Source organism: Pempheris klunzingeri, chromosome 12 (assembly GCF_042242105.1).
Source record: "Pempheris klunzingeri isolate RE-2024b chromosome 12, fPemKlu1.hap1, whole genome shotgun sequence".
NCBI lineage: Eukaryota > Metazoa > Chordata > Actinopteri > Acropomatiformes > Pempheridae > Pempheris > Pempheris klunzingeri.
Genome location: NC_092023.1, coordinates 9,695,802 through 9,720,011, shown reverse-complemented (window position 1 = coordinate 9,720,011; position 24,210 = coordinate 9,695,802). Strand labels below are relative to the sequence as shown.

At 41.7% G+C, this 24,210-nt stretch overlaps 1 protein-coding gene across 2 annotated transcripts; it reads right to left on the bottom strand.

Moving 5' to 3' along the window:
* Positions 1 to 913: 913 nt before the first annotated feature.
* map3k21 (mitogen-activated protein kinase kinase kinase 21) lies at positions 914 to 24,064 on the bottom strand. Of its 2 annotated transcripts, none has more exons than XM_070841108.1 (10): positions 22,369 to 24,064; positions 9,976 to 10,156; positions 9,697 to 9,845; positions 9,270 to 9,445; positions 7,456 to 7,696; positions 6,036 to 6,158; positions 4,369 to 4,519; positions 3,900 to 3,994; positions 2,808 to 3,638; positions 914 to 2,713 (listed from the first exon to the last, which is right to left on the bottom strand). In XM_070841108.1, the coding sequence occupies exons 1-10, from the start codon at positions 23,159 to 23,161 to the stop codon at positions 2,343 to 2,345; spliced, it is 3,111 nt and encodes a 1,036-aa protein (XP_070697209.1). In that variant the 5' UTR covers positions 23,162 to 24,064; the 3' UTR covers positions 914 to 2,342. The 2 variants fall into 2 exon arrangements, with proteins under 2 accessions (XP_070697209.1, XP_070697210.1); XM_070841109.1 differs by having other exon boundaries at positions 2,808 to 3,635.
* Positions 24,065 to 24,210: the final 146 nt, after the last annotated feature.

Here is a 24,210-nt window from a genome sequence, read left to right as displayed (position 1 = left end):
GCTCCCGTTGAATTTGGTCCCTTAGCCAGAAGCCTGAATGCCCCATATCGATAACTCATAACTCGCTGCAGTTTGCTGAGTGTAGTGAAATTTTTATGTCAACCTTTCTGTAATCCACTAGCAAATAAAGTTTTGTAAATGTAACGACAAACCTGCAGTGTGGCTTCAGGCTAAAATATTATACGTTGAGGGGAATGTACAGTACCAATGCATTATGGTATTTACAGATTACCCTTAATCCATAAAAAAAAAGGGTAAAAAAAAGATCTTGGCTTGTAAACTGCACCTTTAACAGTCTGATGATTAGTAAGGCCTTTACAGTGTTGGTTTGACAGACAGTGGTCATAAAATACAGAACATGGGATACTTCACATTCTAAATCATCATAAGATGCCACAGTGGTACACACATCAGGAATCACAATTATATTTACACCATTTGGGAATTCATATCTTGCTGTAAATGAGCCCTGTTTTGTCCTTCGAACATGGGACACACAAACTTCTTAAAAACGGACTGAAGTAAGACGGCGATAAAAAGATGGGGGGGGGGGGTCAGTAAACAAATGTGAATAGATGCCAAGTTACTTTTCAGTGAGGGCCCGGGAGTGACCATGGCAGCAGGCACAGAGTAGATCCTGCATAGTCAGATCTGCATACTGTCAAGTTCACAGCAGTCCGCAGAAAAACCTTTTAAACACATCAGGATAGGGAGCTGTTACACTGGCTGTGAGTTTACAGTATAATAAAGAAAGGTTAACGGTGTCTTAACTCTTTTTCAGCCAGATTGTGTTCAAATAGAAATAAAGCAAAAATCTGACTCAATTAAACTTTACAGTGCAATTAGGCTATTAAACCAATCATGACATTGATGGATTTGACATAATGAGAAACTTCAGTACTTGGAGGCACTGGGTCTGTCTAGTTTACAGTACAAAGTGTTTCCACTTTGTGCATCGACTGTCTTAAAATAAGAACTCTTACATGTGGCCACTCCCGGGCTGTGTAGTAATCCTTCAATTTAAATCTGACACTACGCTGCATCATTGCAGTTTCATCCAATCAGCTGTCATCAAGGGGATTACATTATCCATCCATCCATCCATTGTCTATACCGCTCATCCTTCAGGGTCGCGGGGGGGCTGGAGCCAATCCCAAGGTGACTTTGGGCGAGAGGCGGGGTACACCCGGACTGGTCGGGATTACATTATAAATTCATTCATTTGGGGCAAGTTTTCCTGAAATGAGCAGCCGTGGCTAAGGTGTTCCTCACTGAGCTGCAGTGAGCTGAGTATAGGAAACATTAATCGGAAAGAAATTTCTATAAATACTCTTAGAAAAATCCACATAAGCAACACATGGCCACAAAAGTCATTTCATATTTAATCCAACTTTTAAATGGAAAGATTCCATATTTTCTTTGTAGGACTTCCAGTGTTATTCTACCTACATCTCTAAAATCTTCAGGGCATTCTGGGAGGGAACATACTTATCACGGCATCTGTTATGATGCCGTGTTTAACCTGTCCCTAGAAAACCACCTATACTGCAGCATCGCTGACTTTTTAAACAGTCATAAAACACCATATATGCAATACAAAACAACAGCCAGCATTCGGCCGATAATGGATAAAAAGAAATATTTACAAACAAGGTATAATGATTTTTCTTTTTGTTCAACATTTTAAGGGTACATGCATGCATGATTCTCAAGTCAAAAAAAAAAAAATCTAAAAGCGTGATCGCACAACTTTGAAACTGACATGGAATGTATGTCCTGCTGGTTGCTAAGGTCAAGTCTCTTCATATTAAATTACCTATAAAAATATATATATAAATAAAAAGGTGAGGGTATTGTGTTGCGAAAGCTGCAGCAGCGGTCAACGTTTAGCTGCACCGACAGAAAAAGAAGAGGGTGACACAGGGGGAGAGAGAGAGGTGAGCGAACAGAGGTGGCAGTCGAGCACCGAGGGATCAGAGGCAGAGCTGCTGATCCAGCTCTGGAATGTTCTGCTTCAGAACTAAGAGTGTGTGTGTTCTAGAATGAGACATGGTAGCGTGACAGACCGTCTACATTCTAGAACCCCTGTGACACAGATGTCTACTGGAAGTCTCAGACTTGGTAACTCTCTAGAACATTGACATCACTATGTTCTAGAGCTAAGACAAAGCTGGGTTCTATGTTATAGAACTTTAAAAAAAAAAAAAAAAATGGAGGAAAAAAAGGCAGCTTGGTTCTAAACCCTCCTGGAGTTTTAGGCCAACATTTCTGTCTGTATGTTCTGGAACACTCTAGATTGTATAGGATGAACTATGACCACAGCACATCACTTTTCAAGGCTCCTAAGAGAGGAACTCTTTCTCCAGCTCAAAGACAGACGCCCGTCCTGGGGAACTCTGGATGCGGCAGAGCGGCACGGTGCAGTCTCGTTTCTGGCCCTCTGTGTCCATGTCCAGCAGGGAGCAGCCCATTCCCACCTCCGAGGACAGCACCATGTTTAGGTTTTGTGCCGTCTTCTCTCCGGAGTAGTGGCCCAGGGAGTAGCTCTTGTTCCGTCCTCGCAGCAGGGCCCAGGCGTGGGGTTTGGCCCGGAACGACACTGGCCGTGGTCTGGAGAAGGCGTCCCCACCAGAGGGCTTCTCTGACGCTCCGTCTTTCTCTTTCTCCTGCTTCTTCTGTGTGGCTGGAGGAGGCAGGGTGGGTGGGCCATTGGCTGGAAACAGACAGAGGAGAAACATTTTGAGCTTAAATATTTTTTTCAACCCATACATAGGTGCTTACTTTCCCCCTTGTTTTGTGTTACTCACTATTGTGGTTGGCGGTGTATTTCTTCCTACGTAGGCGTGTTCCTGTGTTGTGATTGCTCTGCTCTGGTGGCTGGCTTTGGGTTTGCACTGGCGTCTGTGTGTTAGCTGCAGTTTTGTTACTCTGACCTTCTGTAGATGCTGCTGGGCCGGCTCTGGATGGCTCTGTGTGATGATTGACAGTTACAGTCTCAACCTTCCCAGGGCTACACTCTGACACCTCCACCTCAGACTGCAGGAGACACTTGGTGGAGTTGCATTCCATAATGGCTGACATGGAGAGGAGATTGACAGGTTGGGTGGAGGTGTGGTTTGACGATGCCTCGTCTTTGCGGGGGCGGCCACTTGGTGGTGAGGTGCTGCGGCGGAACCGAGTCGCACGCTGAAACAGGCCCTCCTTCTTCTTCTTCTCTTTCTCCTCACGCTGGGGCTCACAATCTTCCCCAGGGGCTGAGTTTTTCAGAGCCTCCCTAATGTCATAACCGAGCACTACTGAAGCCAGCAACGAGCCGCAGCCGTACAGCACGGAATCAGTCCTGCGGCGAACTGATGTCCGCTTCAGGCTGTTGGTGGGGGTGAGCTGTGGGGTGGTGGAGGTGGATGAGGTGGACGTGGTGGTATAGGGGTCATCCGGGGTCTCTGGCGAGCCAACCTGACCTGCTGCCCCAGCCCCCGCATCTCCCAGCCCACAATGGCCACCAGGGCTCTGAGGCTGCTGCTCGTCCCTCCACAGAGGTAGATCGATATACACCTGGTTGGGGAACTTGAGCTGCTTTGGCTTGGAGCTGCTGTCAGGACATTCCTGGGAGAATGCCTCGTCTTTACTGGCCCCTGCTGAAAAACAACGGAGGTGGAAATCATTATAAACAACTGACTGATGGACCAGTCCATCATTCACAATAACTAAAATTATTTTAGATCTTACAAGTACAAAAGCACTAAAAACTGAGACTAACTGTTGTTACAGGCTGTTAGTCAACAAAATGCTCAGCAGACTTCTACAATAATTACTCAAATATCACACACGACTACAAAAGATCTTCATGTGAATTCAAATTTTAAAACACACAACATTATAATGGGTTTTCAGCTCACCTTGGTCAGCAAACAGGGCAGCGAGGGGGACAGACTTCTGAGACTTGACCAGGCTGGTGGACCAGGGGTTACTGCCATCTGACAGAGGACGCACTCTGAAAACAACAGACAGGAAAACATAAAACAGACTGTCTGTAGGGATGTACTGCCATCTTTATGAGGACCTCTTTCAGTTTGAAACCTACTTCAAAGGACAGTTTGAAGGTTAAGACTTTAAGCTTAGCATTAAGTTTAGGTAAGTATAATTTGTTAAACTGTGTTTCACTCTCCAATCTCTGCTTGTCAGAATACATCCCTATCTGGCCACACACAGCGTCAACATGGTGCTGTCGAGTCTCTTGTGGTATATGATCTTATGTTGTTTATGACAGTAGAAAACATACAGATGAGTGAAAAATAACATCAACACATGAGGATGTGGTTTTGGTTTGTGTTCTGATTTTTTCCTGTGTGTGTGCATACACTCTACCTCTCTGCAGCAGCAGGTCTTTCTTTGCTCTGTACTGAACTGGGGCCCCAAGTTCTTCCTTTCTTCTTGATTCCTTTTTTCACATCATCAAACTCCTCTGGCCTGAAGAGGGTGCTGCGGCCCCAAGTACGGTTGCTCTCATCTTGAGTAACTGTTAAAACAGTGACCACAAAAATTTTACCACAGACACGAACAACCACAGCACAAGTCGTGGGCGTTGTCAGACTGACCATTTAACTTTGCATACTAGAAAATATCACCACCATATATCAATTTATACAAATGTAAAATCCAAAAGCCAAAAAGCAGAAACCAAATCCCAAAACATTGATATAAAAGCATCTGACAGGTGTGGGTTAGTGACTGTGAAGGTGTTATCAAGGTGTGAGGGAAGGCAGGATGTCAGGGCAACAGACCAGGGCCAGAAATACCACAACTAGGAAAATGTCTTCATTAACAAAACTACCAGAGGTTTTCAAAAGCGCCAATTATTTTATTCAATTAAGATGATTAAAAAACAAATATCAACAGTAGATTGGCCCAACTCTGTGCCATAAACCTCATTGTTGTCATGTGCTTGTTTGATTGTCAGGTTAAGTAAAGAACCTGTGAACCGATTTTAACCAGCAGCAAACACCAAAGTCTTGTTATGATCCACACGTCAGGAAAACTTTGCCAACCAGCACATACATTCCCCACCAATGAGAAGCTGTTAAGCATCAAACCCTCTCAAATGCCAAAGTTAGCAAAACGACACATGTAGCGCTTGGCTGCTGAGGAGTCCACACTAAGGCTGCATGTGTTAGCCATTAGCTTGCCTTTCCTCCTGAGCCCACAGTAGGCTGTGAGCTCGCTGGTCAGATCAACATCCTGTTGGTAAACATGCAAACTGTCCCTCTGCATATGGGACGTCACTGAGGAGGGAAACATACATGTTACCTCTAACCAACACAGGCTTTATGACACAAATATTGCAGATGCCATCCTCCTATCTTGCACTGTACCTGATGTGAAACAGCACATTCAACACGGGACGTTAAAATGGAAGACGGCCAACTTTAACAAGAGCTTTATTTCATCTGCCAAGGGAGCGCTAAATTTGCGTTTTAAGGAAAGTTTGTGATTTTATTTAAATAAAATCAACTTGAAATGAGTATTTTAAAAGTATAACCGTGATAGAAAACCATATGTGTGGATGTAGGTAAGAGCATGAATCAATATGAATGTATTTAAAATTTAAATTTTAAAGTCATTTTTGCCGAATTTGATTCATATCAATCATCTCCATGAGGGACAATAATAACAAATACAGTGATTCTGGGCAACAAGCCTCTATCTGAATATCAGGATCTACCATGAATGCTCAGGAGGAATTTGTTCCAGTTATTGCAGGTGCGTTGGTGCATGACTAACAACATTATCAAACTGTTCAAACAACTGGCTGACTGCTTGTGGCTCAGGATCTTTTGTTCACGTGGGTCTTGTCATTATGAATGACATTGTTCCCATGTTCCCAGTTGCTATGTATGTTTTTAAGTAAACAGACATAATCCAGGCCAGAAAATACAGTACAGAACCATGAGGTTACGAACACAGAGGTGGAGGAGACACTCACACCTCAAACTCAGGAAAACTTGAATATGGAGAAAAACAAATACTGAACGTACGCTGAATGGCTCGTAGCCGAGGAATGAGTGTGGGACTGCTGGGGGGGGAGGAGCTGGTGCTGTGAAGGCTTCGCCTCTTGTCCATGGAAGGCGACGCCTGCACGGTGATCTTATGCTGGAAGTCTGCAAAATGCATCACATGAAGAGACGTAATTTGGTCAATATGAGCTCAGAACAGTTACAGTTAGAGAGATTACACACCAACATACATAACATATACACTTGATGTACTATGATGATTCGATTGTTTCAATTTTCCACAAAATTACTTGACAAATGAAATACTCTGGTGTACAGATGATCAAGCATTGAATATGGTTGTTTAATTTCTAGATTTTAAAATCTGCTCATTTTGTCTCAACAGCCTGAAAAAGAAGGCAAAATGGATTATTTAAGATTAGATAGATTAGATACTACTATTCTACTGATTAATACTGGAGAAATCCACTTTGTTTTGCCAGTGATTTATTCATTTTGTTGTAAGTAAAAATGTCTGAAAATCTGATTGTAGTATTGTTTGGAAACATCAGTACACACCTATGGCTTATATGAATTTGTGGTGTTGCATTTTTGTATGTATGAGACAAAAACAAAAACTTTAGTCAATCATTCATTATTACAGTATTAGTACTTGATGTTGTGGACAACATGACTTTGTCCACAGTTTCACAATTTATTAATTATTTAATAATAATTATGAAATAAAACAACCACTTCAACAAGCTACTTAGAATGGCTTTAATATTATACTTAAACAACAGTGCTGAAGCATTAACACACAAAATCTTCTCATTCAGGATCTAAATCAGCTTCCTAAACAGAGTTAACTGTACTGTAAACACAGGACAGGATGCAGCCAACAATACTGTCAGCTAATTACAGCAGAATGAAAATGCTATTTGCTCATGTAGGGGACCCAGGTGACATTGCTTTGTCAATGTCAATGTCTCACATTAAACCTGCGGTGTGGAACTTTTGTCTCCCCCTTCTGGCAGTGAGCGTAATTACACAAACACTGTCGACGTGTACTTGTGATGTAAAGTATGCCCAAAGTTTCTTTTTTATGTGGAGCATCAGAAACTTCTTGGAACGCTTCGTAGGTTTTTCTGCCATAGTCCTAGTTGCTGCTGCCTGGCAAATGTAAAACACATCACGACCGATGTGCCAGCACAGGGCTGTCAACACAAACACCAGATTTAAAAACTCCAGTATATTATGAAGGAGAGATTTACCTGGCAGTGATACTTAATAAGCATTGTGTGAACTCGTTTGGACAGACATTTATTTCCATGTTTAAGTCCTTTACTCCAGCTTTTATCTGCCATCCATCTCAAGGTTGGACCAATTTAGTTCTTTTCACCTCTCACACTAGACCACCGATTAGAAAAAGTCGAGACATCAGTTCAGTCCGTTCACTCACCTGAGGGCAGGCTGATGCGGTTTCCATCCTTCAGTTTGAGGCGAGAACGTTTGAATTTGCCTTTCCTCTTCTTCACATTGGGCTTGTCTTTGTTGAGCTGGAAAATGAGGATGTTGAGCTCTCTCTCCAGCACATTAATCTCCCGCTCTGCCAGCTGCTGCTCCCGGCGCTTCAGCAGCTCCTCCTGAGACTTCTGCTGGAGTGTGGCCCGCGTCAGCTCCTCTTCTCTGGAACGTAGCTCCTGGAAGAACCAGGTATTAAGATACATTTATGGTTAAATTGGCAGACAGACTTCCGTGGCCAGTGAGAAAACACAGTTTGAGCTCTACGATGACGAGCATCAGTTAGTCTTATCTGGAGCTGAACTGTTACATTAGCTTGGCAGGCAAAAAAATATCTGTCAAATACTTCATTAGACAATGTGATAAACCATCTTCTGCTGCAGTGAGGCCTGGTTCAGATTACAGCCAACAGATATGTTGCATCATTAAAACACAGGGAAGTACACTGACCAGACAGCTCGTCTCTTGCCTTCTCTGGATTATTATTCACTTTTACAGCCATGTTTCTGCTTAACATTTGTGACTGTCCAAGTTGCCCCTGCACTTCCCTTTTATTACCCCCACTGTCTACACATGGTCATGTTATTATAAATATTTAGACACTATTCTCTTTCGACACAGAAGAGAAAATGCACTGCAGAAAGACATAGCAGGTAGAAAAACAATTTATAATTCTCTTATAACGAGAGTAAAGCTCCTGCAGACAGACACAACTCCGTCTGTAAAAAGTTGGTTTTTGGGAGATTACTGCCTGCTGTTTCAGGCTGTGTTACATAGAGTAAGCCATGGGAGGACTCTTTAGCTTCCTTCTTTCCCTCTATTTTCTCTTTAATTGCTCTCAGCTGAGTAATAATAATCCTTACTGGATGACTTCTATAAAGCAGCTTTACTGTCAAGCCCCTTCAGCCACCCACCTAGACACAGATTACTGTGGGATGTTTACAGGAAATCTGCTGATGTAGCGACTAATTCTACACGTAATCTTGGGAAATTTACGATGGGAAAATGTTAGGTAATGCTGAAATCATTTTTTCTTTACTTTATTTCTGAAAGTTTTGCATACCAAGTAAACTTCATAGTGGTCATATTGTGTAGATTATATCAGCTGAGGGTTAAAGTGATTCATTTGGATAATTGTTACATAACAGTTACATAACACAACGGTGCACATTAAAAAGGCATGAATATATAGTACAAAGATAATAAAATTATTAAGTATAAGGCACAATTTAAATCTCTTAAAACAAAAAACAGCACCTGTGGGGTTCAGTATCTGTGTCATTCAGTTCACTATTCAGCTCTGTGTGCTGATCCTGCTGTTTCTACAAACACTAATTAACCCCCTTCTTTAAGCCACCAACGGGAGACTTCTACAGGAATAAGATTAAGGTCTTAACAAGGGGAAGTACGCTAAAGCACCTTGCCATTAATGACTCGTTTTGTTAAACGTGCGATTAGCCTGTCCATTGAAAGTAACCAGTTAAGCTTTTTAGTCTTTAAAAGCTGTCCCAAGTGATTCAGTGCAGTTAGACCAACTTTTAATAACAGATTAGTCAACATGCATCATCAGAAATGCAGAGAACAGTACAGGAAGGATGGGGGGTCTGTTACATATATTATACATCAGGTTTTCACCTTCCCTACATCTAACAACCTGCCTCCCCTCATTTTTTTTGTATGGTGTCATGTCAGTGTCCATACATGGATTACGTGTCCTTGCGTGAATCTCTGCTTCTCATCACTCTGCCCTACCTTCTCTTTGGTCCTGAGCTCATCAAACATCTCCTGGATCTCCACACGCCAGTCGTCCTGCATGCTGTGGAAGGAGTCCTGGGGCATTGTGGCCATCACCGCCTCCTCCAGGGCTGACAGCTGCTCCAGGATACAGGAGAAGGAGGGACGCACGTGGGGGTCTTGGTCCCAGCACTCTGGACACACACATTGCAGTGTACAGTTACAAGCATATGCATGTATTTTTCATCTACTTTTGGTAGTCAACCACTGCAGAAAACTATGAGTGCTTGCCAAAACAAACTACTGCTACTGCGATGATACTGTGGTCCAGTAAGATGTATAAAAATTATATGATTATTCAAACATCATCAATGTTAACAAATAAAAAAGTAGAATAAAAAAGTCCTGAAATGACAGAAAAAGAAGCCTTCCTCTGTTCATTTACCTTCCATGAGTTTGGCGAACGGCTCAGGGCAAGTGGAGGGGATTGGTAGAGTTAACTTATTGACCGCCACACCATAAGCAACAGCTAGGCCGTCTATCCCACGGTATGGCACCTCCCCTGTTAACAGCTCCCACAGCAAGACTCCATAGCTGGTGGACAACATAAAAAGAGAATGAGGAAAAGGAATATTTAACAAAGGACAGAGGAATCAGGTCAGACAAATGAGTAAGAGTGGGTATTTTACTCTTGGGCCTGTGTGTGGTGTGTTGTTAGTCATACCCCCAGACGTCACTGCCTTTGGAGAAGAGAGATGACTTGATGACCTCAGGAGCCATCCAGGAGTAGGTGCCTGCAGCTGACATTTTTGTGGTTTTGTGCCACTCCCTGGCCAGGCCGAAATCTGTGATCTTCAAGGTCTTCCTCCCAATGTCGTCATTCTCAATCTTTTCAAGTAATAAAACTGAAAACAGAGAGGAAGGGGAAGGAATACATTAGAGTGGGGTCATGGAAGAGAGAGACAGGGAGCAGGAAAAAACAGGAAAATACATGAGGGAAAGTGCATAAGAGACAAGTGATTGAGGAAAAAAGGAAAAGTGGAAAGACGGGATTGGGATGAAAGTGACAGATGTGAGGGGGGATAATAAAGAAAGGAGACATACAAAGAGTGGAGGGCAGAGAAAAAGACAACTGTGCAGGTGAGGAGATGATAGTCGATATTCAACAGGGCCAACAGAGGTATGCAGGTCATTTATTACTGTAGAAACAGAAGGTTGACAGCGTCACAAAGCACCTGTCCCCGGGTCCTAAAACTGTTTAACACATTAAAGACAACCAGAACCCTCCAAACCTGCCTGTAACACTACACCTGGCCTGAGAGCCCTGCCACAGTGAAGCCACAACTCACTGATGTGCGAAGTCAAGACCCTTATGTCATTAAAAAAGACACGCACATATGTTTTTCTCACTGGTTCTGGCAAGTACACAACTGTGTGCAAGTGACAACTACACAATCCATAATAACTGCACAAAATAAAAATAAAAAGGATTTTAAAACACTTTTATCAAACTTCTTTAGATGCTGTAATAGGATCAGTTTTTCCTCTCAAACGGATGTTGAATTCATCCTATTCAGGGCTGCACGCATTAAATGAATACCAGAACAGTATGAACTGTTTTTTCACTGATTTGTTGGAAAATGCATATTTTTCTTGCATATTTCAAAGTGGTCCTTTTGTTCTGCTTGTTATTGTGTCGACTACTGATGTATTTTCAAATAAAGGGGTGTATATAGACCATTTTCCACTCAGTTAGATACGTATGACTTCATGTTCATATAAGAAAAGGCACAAAACTGAAAAACAAAAATTAAACTACTGTGAAACTGTGAACAACATTTAAATACGAGTCAAATAGGTGTAAAATATATAGCTCATCTTTTTCATAATTGAATAATATGATTATTTTTATTGTTTCATAAAATGTACACAAAAAGAGTAAAATAGAGTACAATTTCCTAAAGCCTGAGATGTTGTCTCCAAATGTGTTGTTTTGTCTGACCAACAGCCAAAAAAAAAAGCTAGAGCTAGGGAATGTCTGTTATTTAGAAAAAAATGTTTTTATGACAATTGCCACTTATAAATACAGAAATGTAACAAACTGAAACTTGAGTTTAAGTTAAATATTCTAGCATTAAGAAAGTAAAACCAGTCAGTGCAGGAGAGTACACACACTTGTCGTTGTATCATTACTACACACATTGTCCTACTGTCCAATGTTTCCTTTTAACAGCAATAAACCTACTCTGTGTGCTGACACACCAGCTGTCACATATTCTTATCATCTCTTTGATAAAAAAGAAGCAGACTTTTCCATGAAGTGGTGCATCCACAGCCAAAACAGACTCTTTGATCCTCTTGGTATTATTTTCTTGTTTTTACCTGTGCCAAGATCTCCTCACATTACAAAATGTCCCATTTCATTATTTACACGCAGTCCTACCACTGCAGGTCAGTGTGAAAGTGTCCTATCAGTTGAGCTGAGTCTACCAAATGTCAAACTGAGCAAAGAAACTAAAACTAAATGTTCATTTAGATGGTTTGACAGAGGCACTTAAGTGTAAGATACAATACAAGCTACAAGGGAAACAACAAGGACTAAAACAAACACTTGAGTGTATTGTTGGCACATAAACTCAGTGGTAATATTCCCATGGGAAAAAAGTTAGAATAAAGATACTTAGTGTAAGTTAAAACACATCAAGGCACTTGAGTTTCTTCACCTGCTGTATCACAATGTACACTTACAGTTTTGTTAACAGTTGCCAGCAGTGGCTCCTTGATGTGTGTGAATGTATTACTTGAATGAAGGAGCTGCACCGTGTGCGCTGTGTTATCACTAACTGACCTTGGACTTACTCCTCCACAGCAGTGCCAAACTTGCCTGCCAAAACTCACTCACTCACTCACTCACTCACTCACTCACTCACTCACTCACTCACTCACTCACTCACTCACTCACTCACTCACTCACTCACTCACTCACTCACTCACTCACTCACTCACTCACTCACTCACTCACTCACTCACTCACTCACTCACTCACTCACAGTCATGCACAAGCATGCACCTATATTACAACTCCATTTCAACAGTTCTCACAGTCATGCACAAGCATGCACCTATATTACACTTATGTACTTCTTTTACAGCCATCTGGGACCCAGCTGGTATGGTTAACCTACAGTTCACATACCGATCCTCAGTACTAGTTAACAAAACTTTGTGACCAGTTACATAACAAACTTGCCAAGACTGGACCAGACCTACTGAAGGATGTAGGAAGGGTGGAGAAGAGCTGCTGACTTCACAAGCAGGTAGTGTGGTCAGAAATTCCCTTAGAGACCTTGGGCTAAAAACTGTCCACTGATAATCTATGTATGCAGAAAACTGAACATAGGACTTCAATTTTGATACAGTGCTTGCAGTAACTTCAGTTTTAAATGAAAATGGTCATACACACATTCTATTAAGGCTAATATAAATTTCATTATGTTGTTCAATACATATTACAAAGTCATGCTGTTATACTTCAATAGTTACAAAAAAATAATCATTTATTTTGAAAATGGATACATTTGGTAGTCAGTTTTAAGCTAATGATGACGTCGACTTAGGTTCAGGAACTTTTTCACAATTTTCTGGCACTTAAATGACAAAAAAACAGCAATCATTCATACTTGTAGCCCAAGGTGCGACACGACACAAGCAGCACAATTGCACACAAGAGCAAAGTAACCCCTCACTATACTGTATATATCAGATCAGAATGCATAGTCAATAATCCCAAAAGTAGGATTAATTTGTATGTCATATACAATAACCCATTTACTTGCATAAGAGTGAAACTAATACTCGTCAAAACAAGATTCTATATACAGATTTACAGCATACCGTTTAACTCTTAATATAATATGCTGTTTATGTTTCAAATAGTTTCCATTCATGTGTAACTATATCATATAGATATATCATATTGCTAATAGTCTGCTATCCTCGCTTGCATGTTTGTATTTAAATAAGTCTGCATTAATTTATGCATTATTTATACATATAGTGCTTTGACTGAAACCACCAGGAATATTCAGCTTGTCCACTGCAAACACAACAGCAAAGTAACCCTTTCACTTCAACTATCATCCCAATTAATACAGGAATCTGTTTATAAAGTAGTTCCTATAAATAACAAACTATTAAAATATTCTGAACTAGTGTCTCTGTTGGTTTCTTTTTGAAAAATAAACAAACAAAAAAAATGGAACAGTTTGTTCAGACACACTTTTGACACAGTTACAGAGGCTGATGGTCAAAATGCTTCAGGTCATCAACAAGTATTTTCAAAAGGGTCCTTACATGATTTTAAGCAGCATTTTAACCATAGTGTGACTCCACTGATCTGGCTGAACAGGGGTATTGGTGCTATTACTTGCCTCGGGCACAGAGGGGATCCTCTGCTCAGGCTGCAACAATAGGAATTCCATTACAAACAGGTTTCACTAAACCAATGATATAGTCCTACTTCCTGTTGTCAAGTCCTCTCTCAGTGATTCCATAGATTCCTCCCAGAAGGCTCTGGAGGTTTATAATGACTTACGATGGGTTAGTTACACAACCTAGAACAACAGTGGTTTTGGGATAAACCCGTCTACGCTGATTGGCCTATAGAGTATCATGCCAAATACTTTCTTTGTAGCTCCATGATACTTCAGTGTCAGCCCTCTAGAAATTTCTGATAAAAGACCTAGCTCCTGTCTACATGACTCCGTACTGACGTTATGCTATAAAAATACCTTTAAACCTCAGCCAGCCATTTTGTTTGCCACTGGAGTCCTTTAGCAGCCGAGCTAATAACACACTGCATTGTTACAGTTGACTGCTGGTTAGCCTGTGATTATATGCGACTCTACATTGTCTTCATCTGTCTACATTTGTATTGACTGCACTGAATGCTCTGTTAGATTTATACAATGGATGATGACATTATTTCAGCTCTGGACTTTTATCTGAGAATGAATTGAGAAATAAATACATAATAAACAAAATAAAGTCTCACAAAATAAAATAGACAAGGTAAAATAAGCAATTCGTGCTGCAAATAACATTTATTTTCATTATCAACTAAAATAGCAAAATGACCTAAAGCTCAAGGGCTTTGACTATAGCCACACAACATTTCTGTGGAGTTCAAGCCACTCTGTGTTGCATTTACGCACAAACTATGCCACAGAAATAAAGTTTATCATCAATACATTTCAGTTTGTCTCACAAACCTACATCTATGCACATGTTTTTCAAAGCGTATTTTCTGTAAAAACTGAGGAAAACACATTTCTACAGCACCCAACATCACTACAGATAAATTAAGTAAGTAAATTCATACAATGGGACCAGTGTAATTTGACTACATATGAGATAATAGTTTATCTAATAGCATAGAGGTGGTAAAGGAGAGGCTAATCTGGAAATTAGGCAAGTAAAAAGCTGAGTAAGCACTCATCATGGCCTCTTCTTCAGTGACTAATAGCTTACCCTTCACCCTTCTTTTGAAGTCCACCTCCCATGACCTCTTCACCCTATTCTCGTGTCTAAGGACGGTTAATCTCAGCAGCTTTTCAACAAGAAACTCCATATCATGTTATTTTGTCTAGGCTTGTAATATAATCCTGTCCTACAGGAAGGAGATTAATCTTAACACAATTATTCTTTGACACATCTCTCTAGTTTAATGAATTTGTTACATTTTACTTCCATATCCACAGAATTATGTGGAAACACTACATGTAACAACTGCCAAAAAATAGTCCTGTGATAACCAGAGCATTTTCTGCTTTTTGAATGTAATTTTGAAGCTATAGTTCCATGTATTAACTTCTGTCTAGGGTCTCCCTAATAGTCGAGCCCCAGGCTGAAACCCACCATGCGCTGGAAAAATGGATCCAGTGCCTGTGTTAAGTAAAGTAAGCAAATGTAAAGCCTACACACCTGAGCTAATACATGAAATCAGACTGCAAAACAATACTGAAGACTGGCTAGCCACAGTCTAAGGCATGTCTGGATAGGACAGGTTTAACATGTGGAGGTGGGGTAATGGTAACCTAATTACTACTTGTGCATCTCATGATTTTAATCCCATCTAAGTAGGACATGTCAGTAAATTTTGAGCACTGCACAGTCCAACACAAACAAGTACAAATAGCTCAAGGTTATATCAAATGCATGAAAACTGACAACCTTGAATTTGTTGGTTTACTAGGGTTGTTTGTACGGGCAAAGCAACCAAACTTCTGTTTTTCATAAACATGAAGGTACAAAAAAAAGAACTCATCATCTATGCTTGAATATTTGGCAAAGATACTAAATGTCAATAGAATAAGAAGATGCTACTTAGGAGTGGATCACTGCTTGTGTTAACTATAAATACCCCATTTAGAGAAAATTATAGTTTACATTAACAAAGCAGCTGTGTGTAGCTCATAATTATGTTATTACTACTGTGAGATTATTAGGTTTGCAATCTGCATAAACTACAGGAAACCTTTTTGGTGTGATAAAAATATTAAATAGATCAGATATTCTATTTTGTGATAGTTTAAGACTCCTTTAAAGTCTGTTTTTCCATTGTAATTTGGTAATCAAAATTATAAATATCCTGTGATAGTTTACATTCTCTGCCCTAAAATATTGTCTTCAAAGGCCGTGTGTTGTTTGCTGTGCTTCTGCTTTTTCTCAGTCTATATTTTCTCACTCTTTTGAAAAGAAAATGTTTTGAAGCGGACAACAGTGCAACGCAATTGGAGATGGATATGCCTCCAGGGCAGACCCCACCCTCAGTCCAACCCCCATTTAATTCCCCTTTCTAACAGTGGATCTTCAGGCAGACCAATCTTTCATGGTGGAACAGTGGGAAGATCAGAAGCAGAGCTGCTGCCTTCAAAGCAGGTCCCACGCTTCTTCCCATTGCTTTCTTCCCTCAAGGTAAAAAGAAAATGTACACTTTTTGGGCAAACATGACCACTTTTCTCTCTTCAACAAACTAAAAATACCTCAAGTTTTACTCTCTGCAACCTCACTGCTGCTGAAATTTCACAAACTAGAGATGAATGAAAACAAAAAGTCAAAGAAGTTTTAGACAGTTTTAGAGGACACAGCACAGCTGCAGTACCCTTCAACTTCTGTCTTTTCAGCAATATTCTGTTTTTGTGTTTTCACCCACATGTTTAGTACTTTCATCATCCATATACAATAGTATTACATGCTTATTATACATATATTGACATAAACTGCCAATAAGAGCAACAACATGTTTAGAAATAGTATGCTCTTTATGTATTTGAGATAACGCTGTTATGAATTGGCGCTATATAAATAAAGATTGATTGATTAATTGATTAATTGATTGTGAGCAATGAAACACAAAGTTAGCTAATTTCTAAATCTTTCTCTGTAGCAACAATGCTGCGGCTCTTCAAGGTGCTAATAAATGTATACATTTAAATCTACCAATCTACTACTAACAAGATTTTTATTTAAAGTAGTCAGTTTTCTAGATAATTCTGGGGGTTATTTTATGTTTTTGTGGAATAACTAAGCACTGATGCAACATGGTTGCAGCTGTAATGTGCAGCCTCCTAACTTGACGTGGCAGTATTTTCGTAACTGTGCCAACAGACTAAGCATGAGAGCAAGAGGGCTTCCTGTAGTAAGCAGAAACAAGGCTGCTAAACATTCCCCGACTGGTCTGTCTCTCCCTGTTGAAATGAGAGTGCCCCCAGGCATTCTGGTTGATGGGAAAAGGATCAGGGCTAATGGCTGGCTAAATCCATCTATCATGGTCACGTCTCTCTGGGCCACTTGCTCTTTGTCTGTCCTCTTCCTCTCCTAGTTTGTGTCTGTTTAAGCTTGAACTAACCCATAACTAGGCTAATTAATAGGTAACAAATGTTAACGGTGTAGAGCTAGTACCTTTTGCTGCATTAGCATCTATCAATGTGCTAGGGAACTAGGGAGGGGATTGGTTGATTTGGAAGGCAGCTCTTCTCAGCTGTGGGCCCTTTTCCTTTTCACCCTGCCCTGCAACAATAGGTGCAGTCAGGGAGAGGTCATAAAAAACACAGTGAAAGCATCTCCACTCCTCCTCTCTCCCCTCTGCCCATTCTCTCGTCAGAGAAAAGACAGGCAGTAACTGTCTGTGTGTCACCAGGGGTAATTGTGGGAAGCCTGAGAAAAGTTGCCCTGCAACACCTAGTCAAGCTTTGGTAACTTTTCCTCTTAGATTCTACTCATTCTAGAGGTTACAGGAGGAGAAAAGGGACTCTCTTGATAGCTACTTTTTCTGAGCTACATCAATTCGAACTGTTTCTTTCCTGTTGTGAGCTTGTTTTGACCTAGTAATGAAAAATGTGGTTCAAGAGGTGTTCCTTTACAAAACTATTCCAACAGAAGTAGTGTGGTTCACACCCAGATAACTATAATGGGTTTGTTTAGTGCAACAGCAGGAGGACAGGCAAAATGAAGTGGAAGATGTAAATTAGCTAGGCATCGAACTGGTAGCCAGTGTCTGTCTGTTCGCCCTGTTTGGGTATCAGGGCAGAAAATGTGTGATGGGGCAGTTTTAATTCAGCCCAAGGGAGAAAGAAAATGTATTACAGGGCTAAAGCCACATGAAGATGCACCTCCTCATCTGGGGGGCCATTTTCATCAATTATGATTGGGAGTGAGCGATGATTAATGTGACTGTTTGAGAAGATTCATCACAACTCTCCTATTTATATTGGAACATAAACTTACCCTTGTGCAGTAGGCTACACATGCAGAGATGGAAACAAGTGCACTTGTCATCTGCACATGAACTAAGACTTTGCCCTTGTTGCTGTGACTTCTAGGTCAAAACAGGGTCCTTCAATTGTGCGATGGTTATCTTTCTAAACTCTGAATTCAACATGTTTTCTCCATGTTTTGTCTTCATCTGTACAAATTTGACATAAAAGAAAATTCTTTCGGTGTCTCTATGCGTTTCTCTTCTATGATGTTTTCCAGGTCCTCACAGATCTACAGAATGATGGGTGCACAAAGAGAGAGAGAGAGAGAGAGAGAGAGAGAGAGAGAGAGAGAGAGAGGAAGAAGGAGGGGAACTCACGGACAGCGTGATGAAGTCTAACAATAGCTTAAGATTGATGGGAGAATGCAGTTGCACACGCTCCGAATGGAACTCCATCAGTTTGTGTGGCGTTCAAGCACACATTCCTGGCATACTGTCGCTCGCACCAAGACGTGAAACTCCAAAGTTAATGTGGGTTATGTGTGCTGGCTCTGGGCCAGGTTTCACTGTGATGCCTTGCTCTTATCTACTGCTCTATGAATACTACCACTCCTAGCTTGAGAGAGAAAGATTAAATCAAAGTTGTAAGATGTGAAAGAGGGAAGCCTCAATGAAAGGATGCAATGAATGACTGAAGACTAAACAATATGTTATCAACAAATCCATGAGAGGACCTAAAATAACAATAAATGTATCCTACTAACAAGTATTGTCTACACTACTTGCCTGACTTATGCACTCAGACCAGAGCACTCAGCCGACATTTAAAAACAATTTTAAAACACAGACATATTCCTTCATTACAATGAACACTAAAAGTGTCATTAATTCTTCGCCACTTGCAAAGCATTTTAAATATGGAGTCACAACTCTGTGCATGCACAGTGACGCCTGGAGCTACTCTCCAGACCTTTCAAATATAGCTGCAGAGCTGTTTCAGAACTACTTATATTTATACTTGAATGAGCATGTCAATAAAACATTATTAGTAAGCTGTAAGTTTTGGATGACAATGGAGTTCTATGGCACACAGACACCTTATATCAGGCTGAAGCTGCGTGGACAGTACTTGTTAGCAGGACAAAATCTTTCTTTTTCAAGAAGTTTGTTGATTAATATAAAAAGAGAAAGTAACTCCAGTATTATCCTTTGAAGTTTGAGAGTTGTGTTGGCCAGAAAAATAGACCTGAATAATAACAAGGAGCAAGAGGGGGCAGACAGGAAAAAGGGAGGGAAGGTAAGTAAGGAGAAAAATAACGAAGTAAGAAGGGAAACCCCCTCAGTTTGTGGCAATAAAAGAGTACCGCAGCTCTCTGGGAGATTAAATATGAACGGAACAAAACAAAACGAGGGCTTTGAGACCCTCCGAGTCCTAGCCATTCTTCTGGTCACAGTAGCCTAGCAACCGCTGCTTGACCAGTCCATTGTGCAAACGTATGTTAAGCTTTTATCCCTCATTAGCAACATTCCTCCCTGCAGGCTGGGATTTTACAGATTAGGTTGAAAAACACAAAAGAGATTGGACAAATCTTGCTGACTTCCAACATATTACTTTACAGGCTAATCATTGATCAAACAGCTGTATGCTTGTCTGTGTGGAGCATGTCTACACTGCAAGTTGATAAATGACAGGCTGAGTAGTTGAGTGAAGATGGAGAAGTTTAGTTCTATATATGTACCTGTCTACGTCCTGGTTCACCCTGAGAGTGAAAACACTGAAGACAATATATATACCAGAAAACGAGAGGAGATAAAGACGCAGCAAGAGACATTTTGCTCATTAAATATTAAAAAAGTGACAGATTGCTGATTAACAACCACTTATTGCAATGTATCCATTTTCTTTTTACCCCCTGTGTAGATAATTCTCGCTCCTTTTATCCTTTTGGACTGACCGACGCACACACAACGCCAAAACAAACAGACAACAGGCCCACGCTAGCAGATGCAACAACCACTCTAAGCTGCATTATTCTAGGTCTGTACTGGGAAAACAACCCAACACACCACAGGGTGCCATTTGTGTGTTTGTGTATAGGAGAGAGTCCTTTGTGAACTCACTGTCCTGGTTCAAAGCAAACACACGCAGCTTCTTTCATTCTCTCTTTATTTAGATAAGACTGTATATTGACTACAGATGTTCAGACTTCTGACCCTGAGATGATCAACTACCTGCAACTACCTACAGCTGTAAACACCAACAAATGGTAGAATTCAATGTCTAGGTCTCACTTTGTGAGTAATAGTGCCCAAGATTGCAATAAGCACGTGAAGAATGGTCTCTCCAAAGTCTAGTTTTAAATTTTCTCTCTTTACTTAAAGCTTATGCTGTCTCTAGGTCACAGTGAAGTGGCAGGACAAACACATTGACTTGTGTTCGCAGCACTGTGCATGTTCGGGGGAGTTTGTTTGTGTGTGTTCACCAAACATCCGATTAGCTTAAACAGTCTAAACTGCAGTCAAATCCTTTCTCTCCATCTGCCCTGTAATTAACACAAATCTTCCATCATAAATAAGACTACTTTTAGGGTTGGGCTCCTCTACACTGTCCATCACATGGCACGAAACGTAATGTGCATAAAACACATTACTCGACACGCTGACAGATTGAAGTTGTATGATAATTTCATTTAGGAGGGAGAATTTTATTCTTTTGCTGGAAAATCTACTTGTCAACTGCAAACAAACAATGTTTTACTCTAATGGATAGAGTGTATTAGAAATTTCTAAAGTACTGCACTGTGTCTAAATAGAGTTTCTTAGATTTTCTACATTCTAGTTTTAGTATTTTCTCATAAGATGTAAATTTTTTGCACTCTCTGCTGTTTATTAAGTGAAACTATAACAATGTACTGTATGCAAGTCATGTTTGCAGCATTTAAATGTTATGATCATCTTTTCATGGTCAGTCCACACAGGACCCTGCATATCTGAGAGGCAATTTTTAGCTTTTCCAAATCTAATCAATATGTCTTCATCTGATGGTTATGGTCTGTGTGCATTTAACATGTTTAGTCTCTACATTCACACTTAGGCTCTCACAGCTGGAGATAAACAGACATCAGTACGCCAGAGCTGCTTCCCACATGGCCCCAGGTTGATAAGGGCTTCTGGTCACAAAGGGAGAAAGAAATTGTCTTTGGAGTCACATTACACACATTTAACACCTGAGTTGAAGTGGGTAGCCCGTGTCAGTGGGTATATGACTCAGATTCTTCTTCTCATCAAGTCGGATCCATTCATTATTCAGTCCTGTCAGACTAAAGTTTGCTGGCCTGTTGTCAATTACCAGTCCATGGAGGAACTAGCACAGTATTTGGCCTACCGCACTGAACCAGGTCCCAACGACATGACCCTGCTAAGTTACCAAGAAATGCAAAAATGAGACCTACAAATTAAGACAAAGAGTCTTAATTTATTCTTCCAAACATGAATGCCAGCAGCAATTTTGAAGCTATGCAGACACTCCCTGCTGAATAAGCAATCATTCCCTGCACTACAGAAAAACCATGAGTAAATATAATTTTCTCTATTAACACACCTACATAGGTTCTCTGTCTGACTTATTTTTACCTTATAACCTGTGGTATTAGCTCTGACTGGTCGAGCACATGGCCTGACAGTGTGGACTGAGTGTGTCTGATTATGCGTTTGGTAAATCACTGACTTTATTTGAACAGCATTTCAGCTTGGGGTGGAGAGGGGGTTGGGTAGGTGTGTGTGTGTATTTTAAAGGATGAGGGGGTGAATGCAACAGGAGGGGGAAGCCCAGCTGAGCAAACTCTGACTTTATTTCACATCCTCTTGATGGTATCCCCCACCACTTCATACACCCAAAGACCTTTAACACCTCTATAAATGGCAACGGTATGGCAATTATTAATTTTCAGCTACTACAATTCAGGCTGTAATAACAAAACTGATTTCCTAATAATCAATGAGAAGGAGAGAAACATTTCCCAATGCCTCTTATCATTTATATTATATCACACTATAAGCTCCATCTGTGTGTTAGGTTGACACATGTGGAGCCAAACAAATTGAATTGTCTGGGGTAGATGTGTATTACAATAATTGCTTTAAAAGAGGCTATAGAGTTCACGAACACTAACACACTTACTCAAGCAGACCTGAGCTGCCACCAAAGCATGGCTATAAATAACTTCAGGAGGATGGGCTGCATGTGTAACAGGTGGATGCTTCTCTATTAGTCCCGGTGAGGACTTTATCGGTTTTTCATCTTAATTTGCCTCTCTCAAACTCGCGCACGCACACACACACACTTTAATCTTTGCTTACTGTTGCTAGACTTCAGGTCACGGTGGATGATGGGTACCACGGCCTCCTCGTGTAGGTAGTGCATCCCGCGTGCAATCTGCACGGCCCAGTTGACCAGGATGTGTGGAGGGATGCGCCTTCCGGTCAACACCCGGTTCAGTGTCCCGCCTCGGGCATACTCCATGACCAGGCACAGGTTGGGCTCCTCCAAACACACTCCTTCCAGTTTTATGATGTTGGGGTGCTGCAGCATGGAGAAAAGTTTCGCTTCTTGTTTAACACCGCCGGCGGTGGCTGTTATGTCCTCATCTGGGTCTTGCCGAGCCGCCTTCACGGCGACCTCTTGATCTTTCCATGTGCCCCGGTAAACTTTGCCAAATCCACCCACGCCAATGATTTCCTCTAGCACCAGTTCACTGAAGGGGATCTGGACGGGCGAGCCCGGGACTCGCTCCGGTACCCCCACGGACCCGCTCGTAGCGGGGAGACGGTAGATAGCAGGCTGGTAAGTGACATAGTTGGAGGGGAAAATCCCGACCCGGTGGTTGATTTTACCCGTCCACCAGCCCTCGTCCCCGGATATCGCTGCGTCCTTGGACAGGACCTCCACCACATCCCCTCGCCTGAGGCTGAGCTCGTCCTCGCCGCTTGCCTCGTAGTCATACGCGGCTGTCCACAGGGACTGGGTCGGGCACAGCGGGGCCGAGTGAGCCCACGCCCGGACTGTGGGGGACTCTGTCCAGGCATGCTCCCCGGTCCCACCGCCGCCCGGCCGCCCTTCACCGTTTGGGAAAGCGGCCTGTGAGACATTCATGTTTAGGTGGCCGTAGCGGCACCATAGGGTGCAGAGCTTTTAGAACAAAATGAAAACTTTAAAACCGTGAAGGGTAACTTTTAGAAACCATCATGCTGACACATCTGAGGGGCTGGCGGGTGAGAACAGAGGGGATTTCCCTGTGCAGCCCACGGCAGGGTCACACCGTGTCCAAAGTCCTGTGGGGGAGAGTCTCTACAGCCCTGAATCCACGTCGCCACTGCGGTTCAACTGTATGAGGGGCAACAACTAGCTAGCGAGGCTGCAGGCTAAAGTTAACCCAAATACTTTCCAAGTTAATGACACCACTTTATGGGCTGATGGATGAGCAGCAAAGTAAAGTTGGACTACAATTAATGCCTTAAATAATGTCAGCTAGTGGAGAAACATTAGCCCACAACATACTTCAATGCTAACGTGAACAAGCTAAAGTTAGCTCTCCACCGATGGAGCTAAGTTAACAAGTTTTCGCAGGTGCCGCAAGAGGTGCACCTGCACCGTCCACTCCGTCCAAATAAACCGAGGCTCAGACGGACTGGTTTCTCCTCCAAAGTAGCCGGTAAATCTCATCTAGTCGCCTGACCTTTAAGTGTAAAGTCCGCCTGCTCGTTTGTAGACTTAAAAAGGGAATTTTCACTGAGTTGGCTAGCTGGTTAGCTTAGCATAGGTCAGCCCGTTGATTAGTAAGGCAGTTGGGGGAAAAAAGTTGCTCCTCTCGGCTTTAAGGTCGGTTATTCCCAAGTTAGTTTTTCCTCCGCGGACTTGAAGAACAGCCGACGGTCGAGCACTTACAAAAAACACCAAACATCCTGGGTTTCAAACTCATCAGCACGGCCACAAAAACATGGGTTAAAAAAAGTCCGTCAACTTTAATCAAAACAACCCCCCAGTCGCCAGACGGAGTGGACCCGGCGGAGGCTGAACGGAGGAGCGGAGGGACGCCGCCGCCGCTGCTGTGGCTGCTGGCTGTGGTGCGCTCTGATTGGTCCAGTCAGGGACACGTGACCGCCGCAGCAGCAGGGGGGAGGAAGGAGGAGCTACTATAGGAA

Bases quoted from the DNA above. Each gene is read 5' to 3' on its own strand.
- map3k21 (XM_070841108.1), bottom strand. From the start codon at position 23,161: ATGAATGTCTCACAGGCCGCTTTCCCAAACGGTGAAGGGCGGCCGGGC. The intron at 9,846-9,975 runs GTATGACTAACA...GTTGTCCACCAG, and splicing joins AAAGGCAGTGACGTCTGGGG to CTATGGAGTCTTGCTGTGGG. The intron at 6,159-7,455 runs GTGAGTGAACGG...TGCATTTTGCAG, and splicing joins CCGCATCAGCCTGCCCTCAG to ACTTCCAGCATAAGATCACC.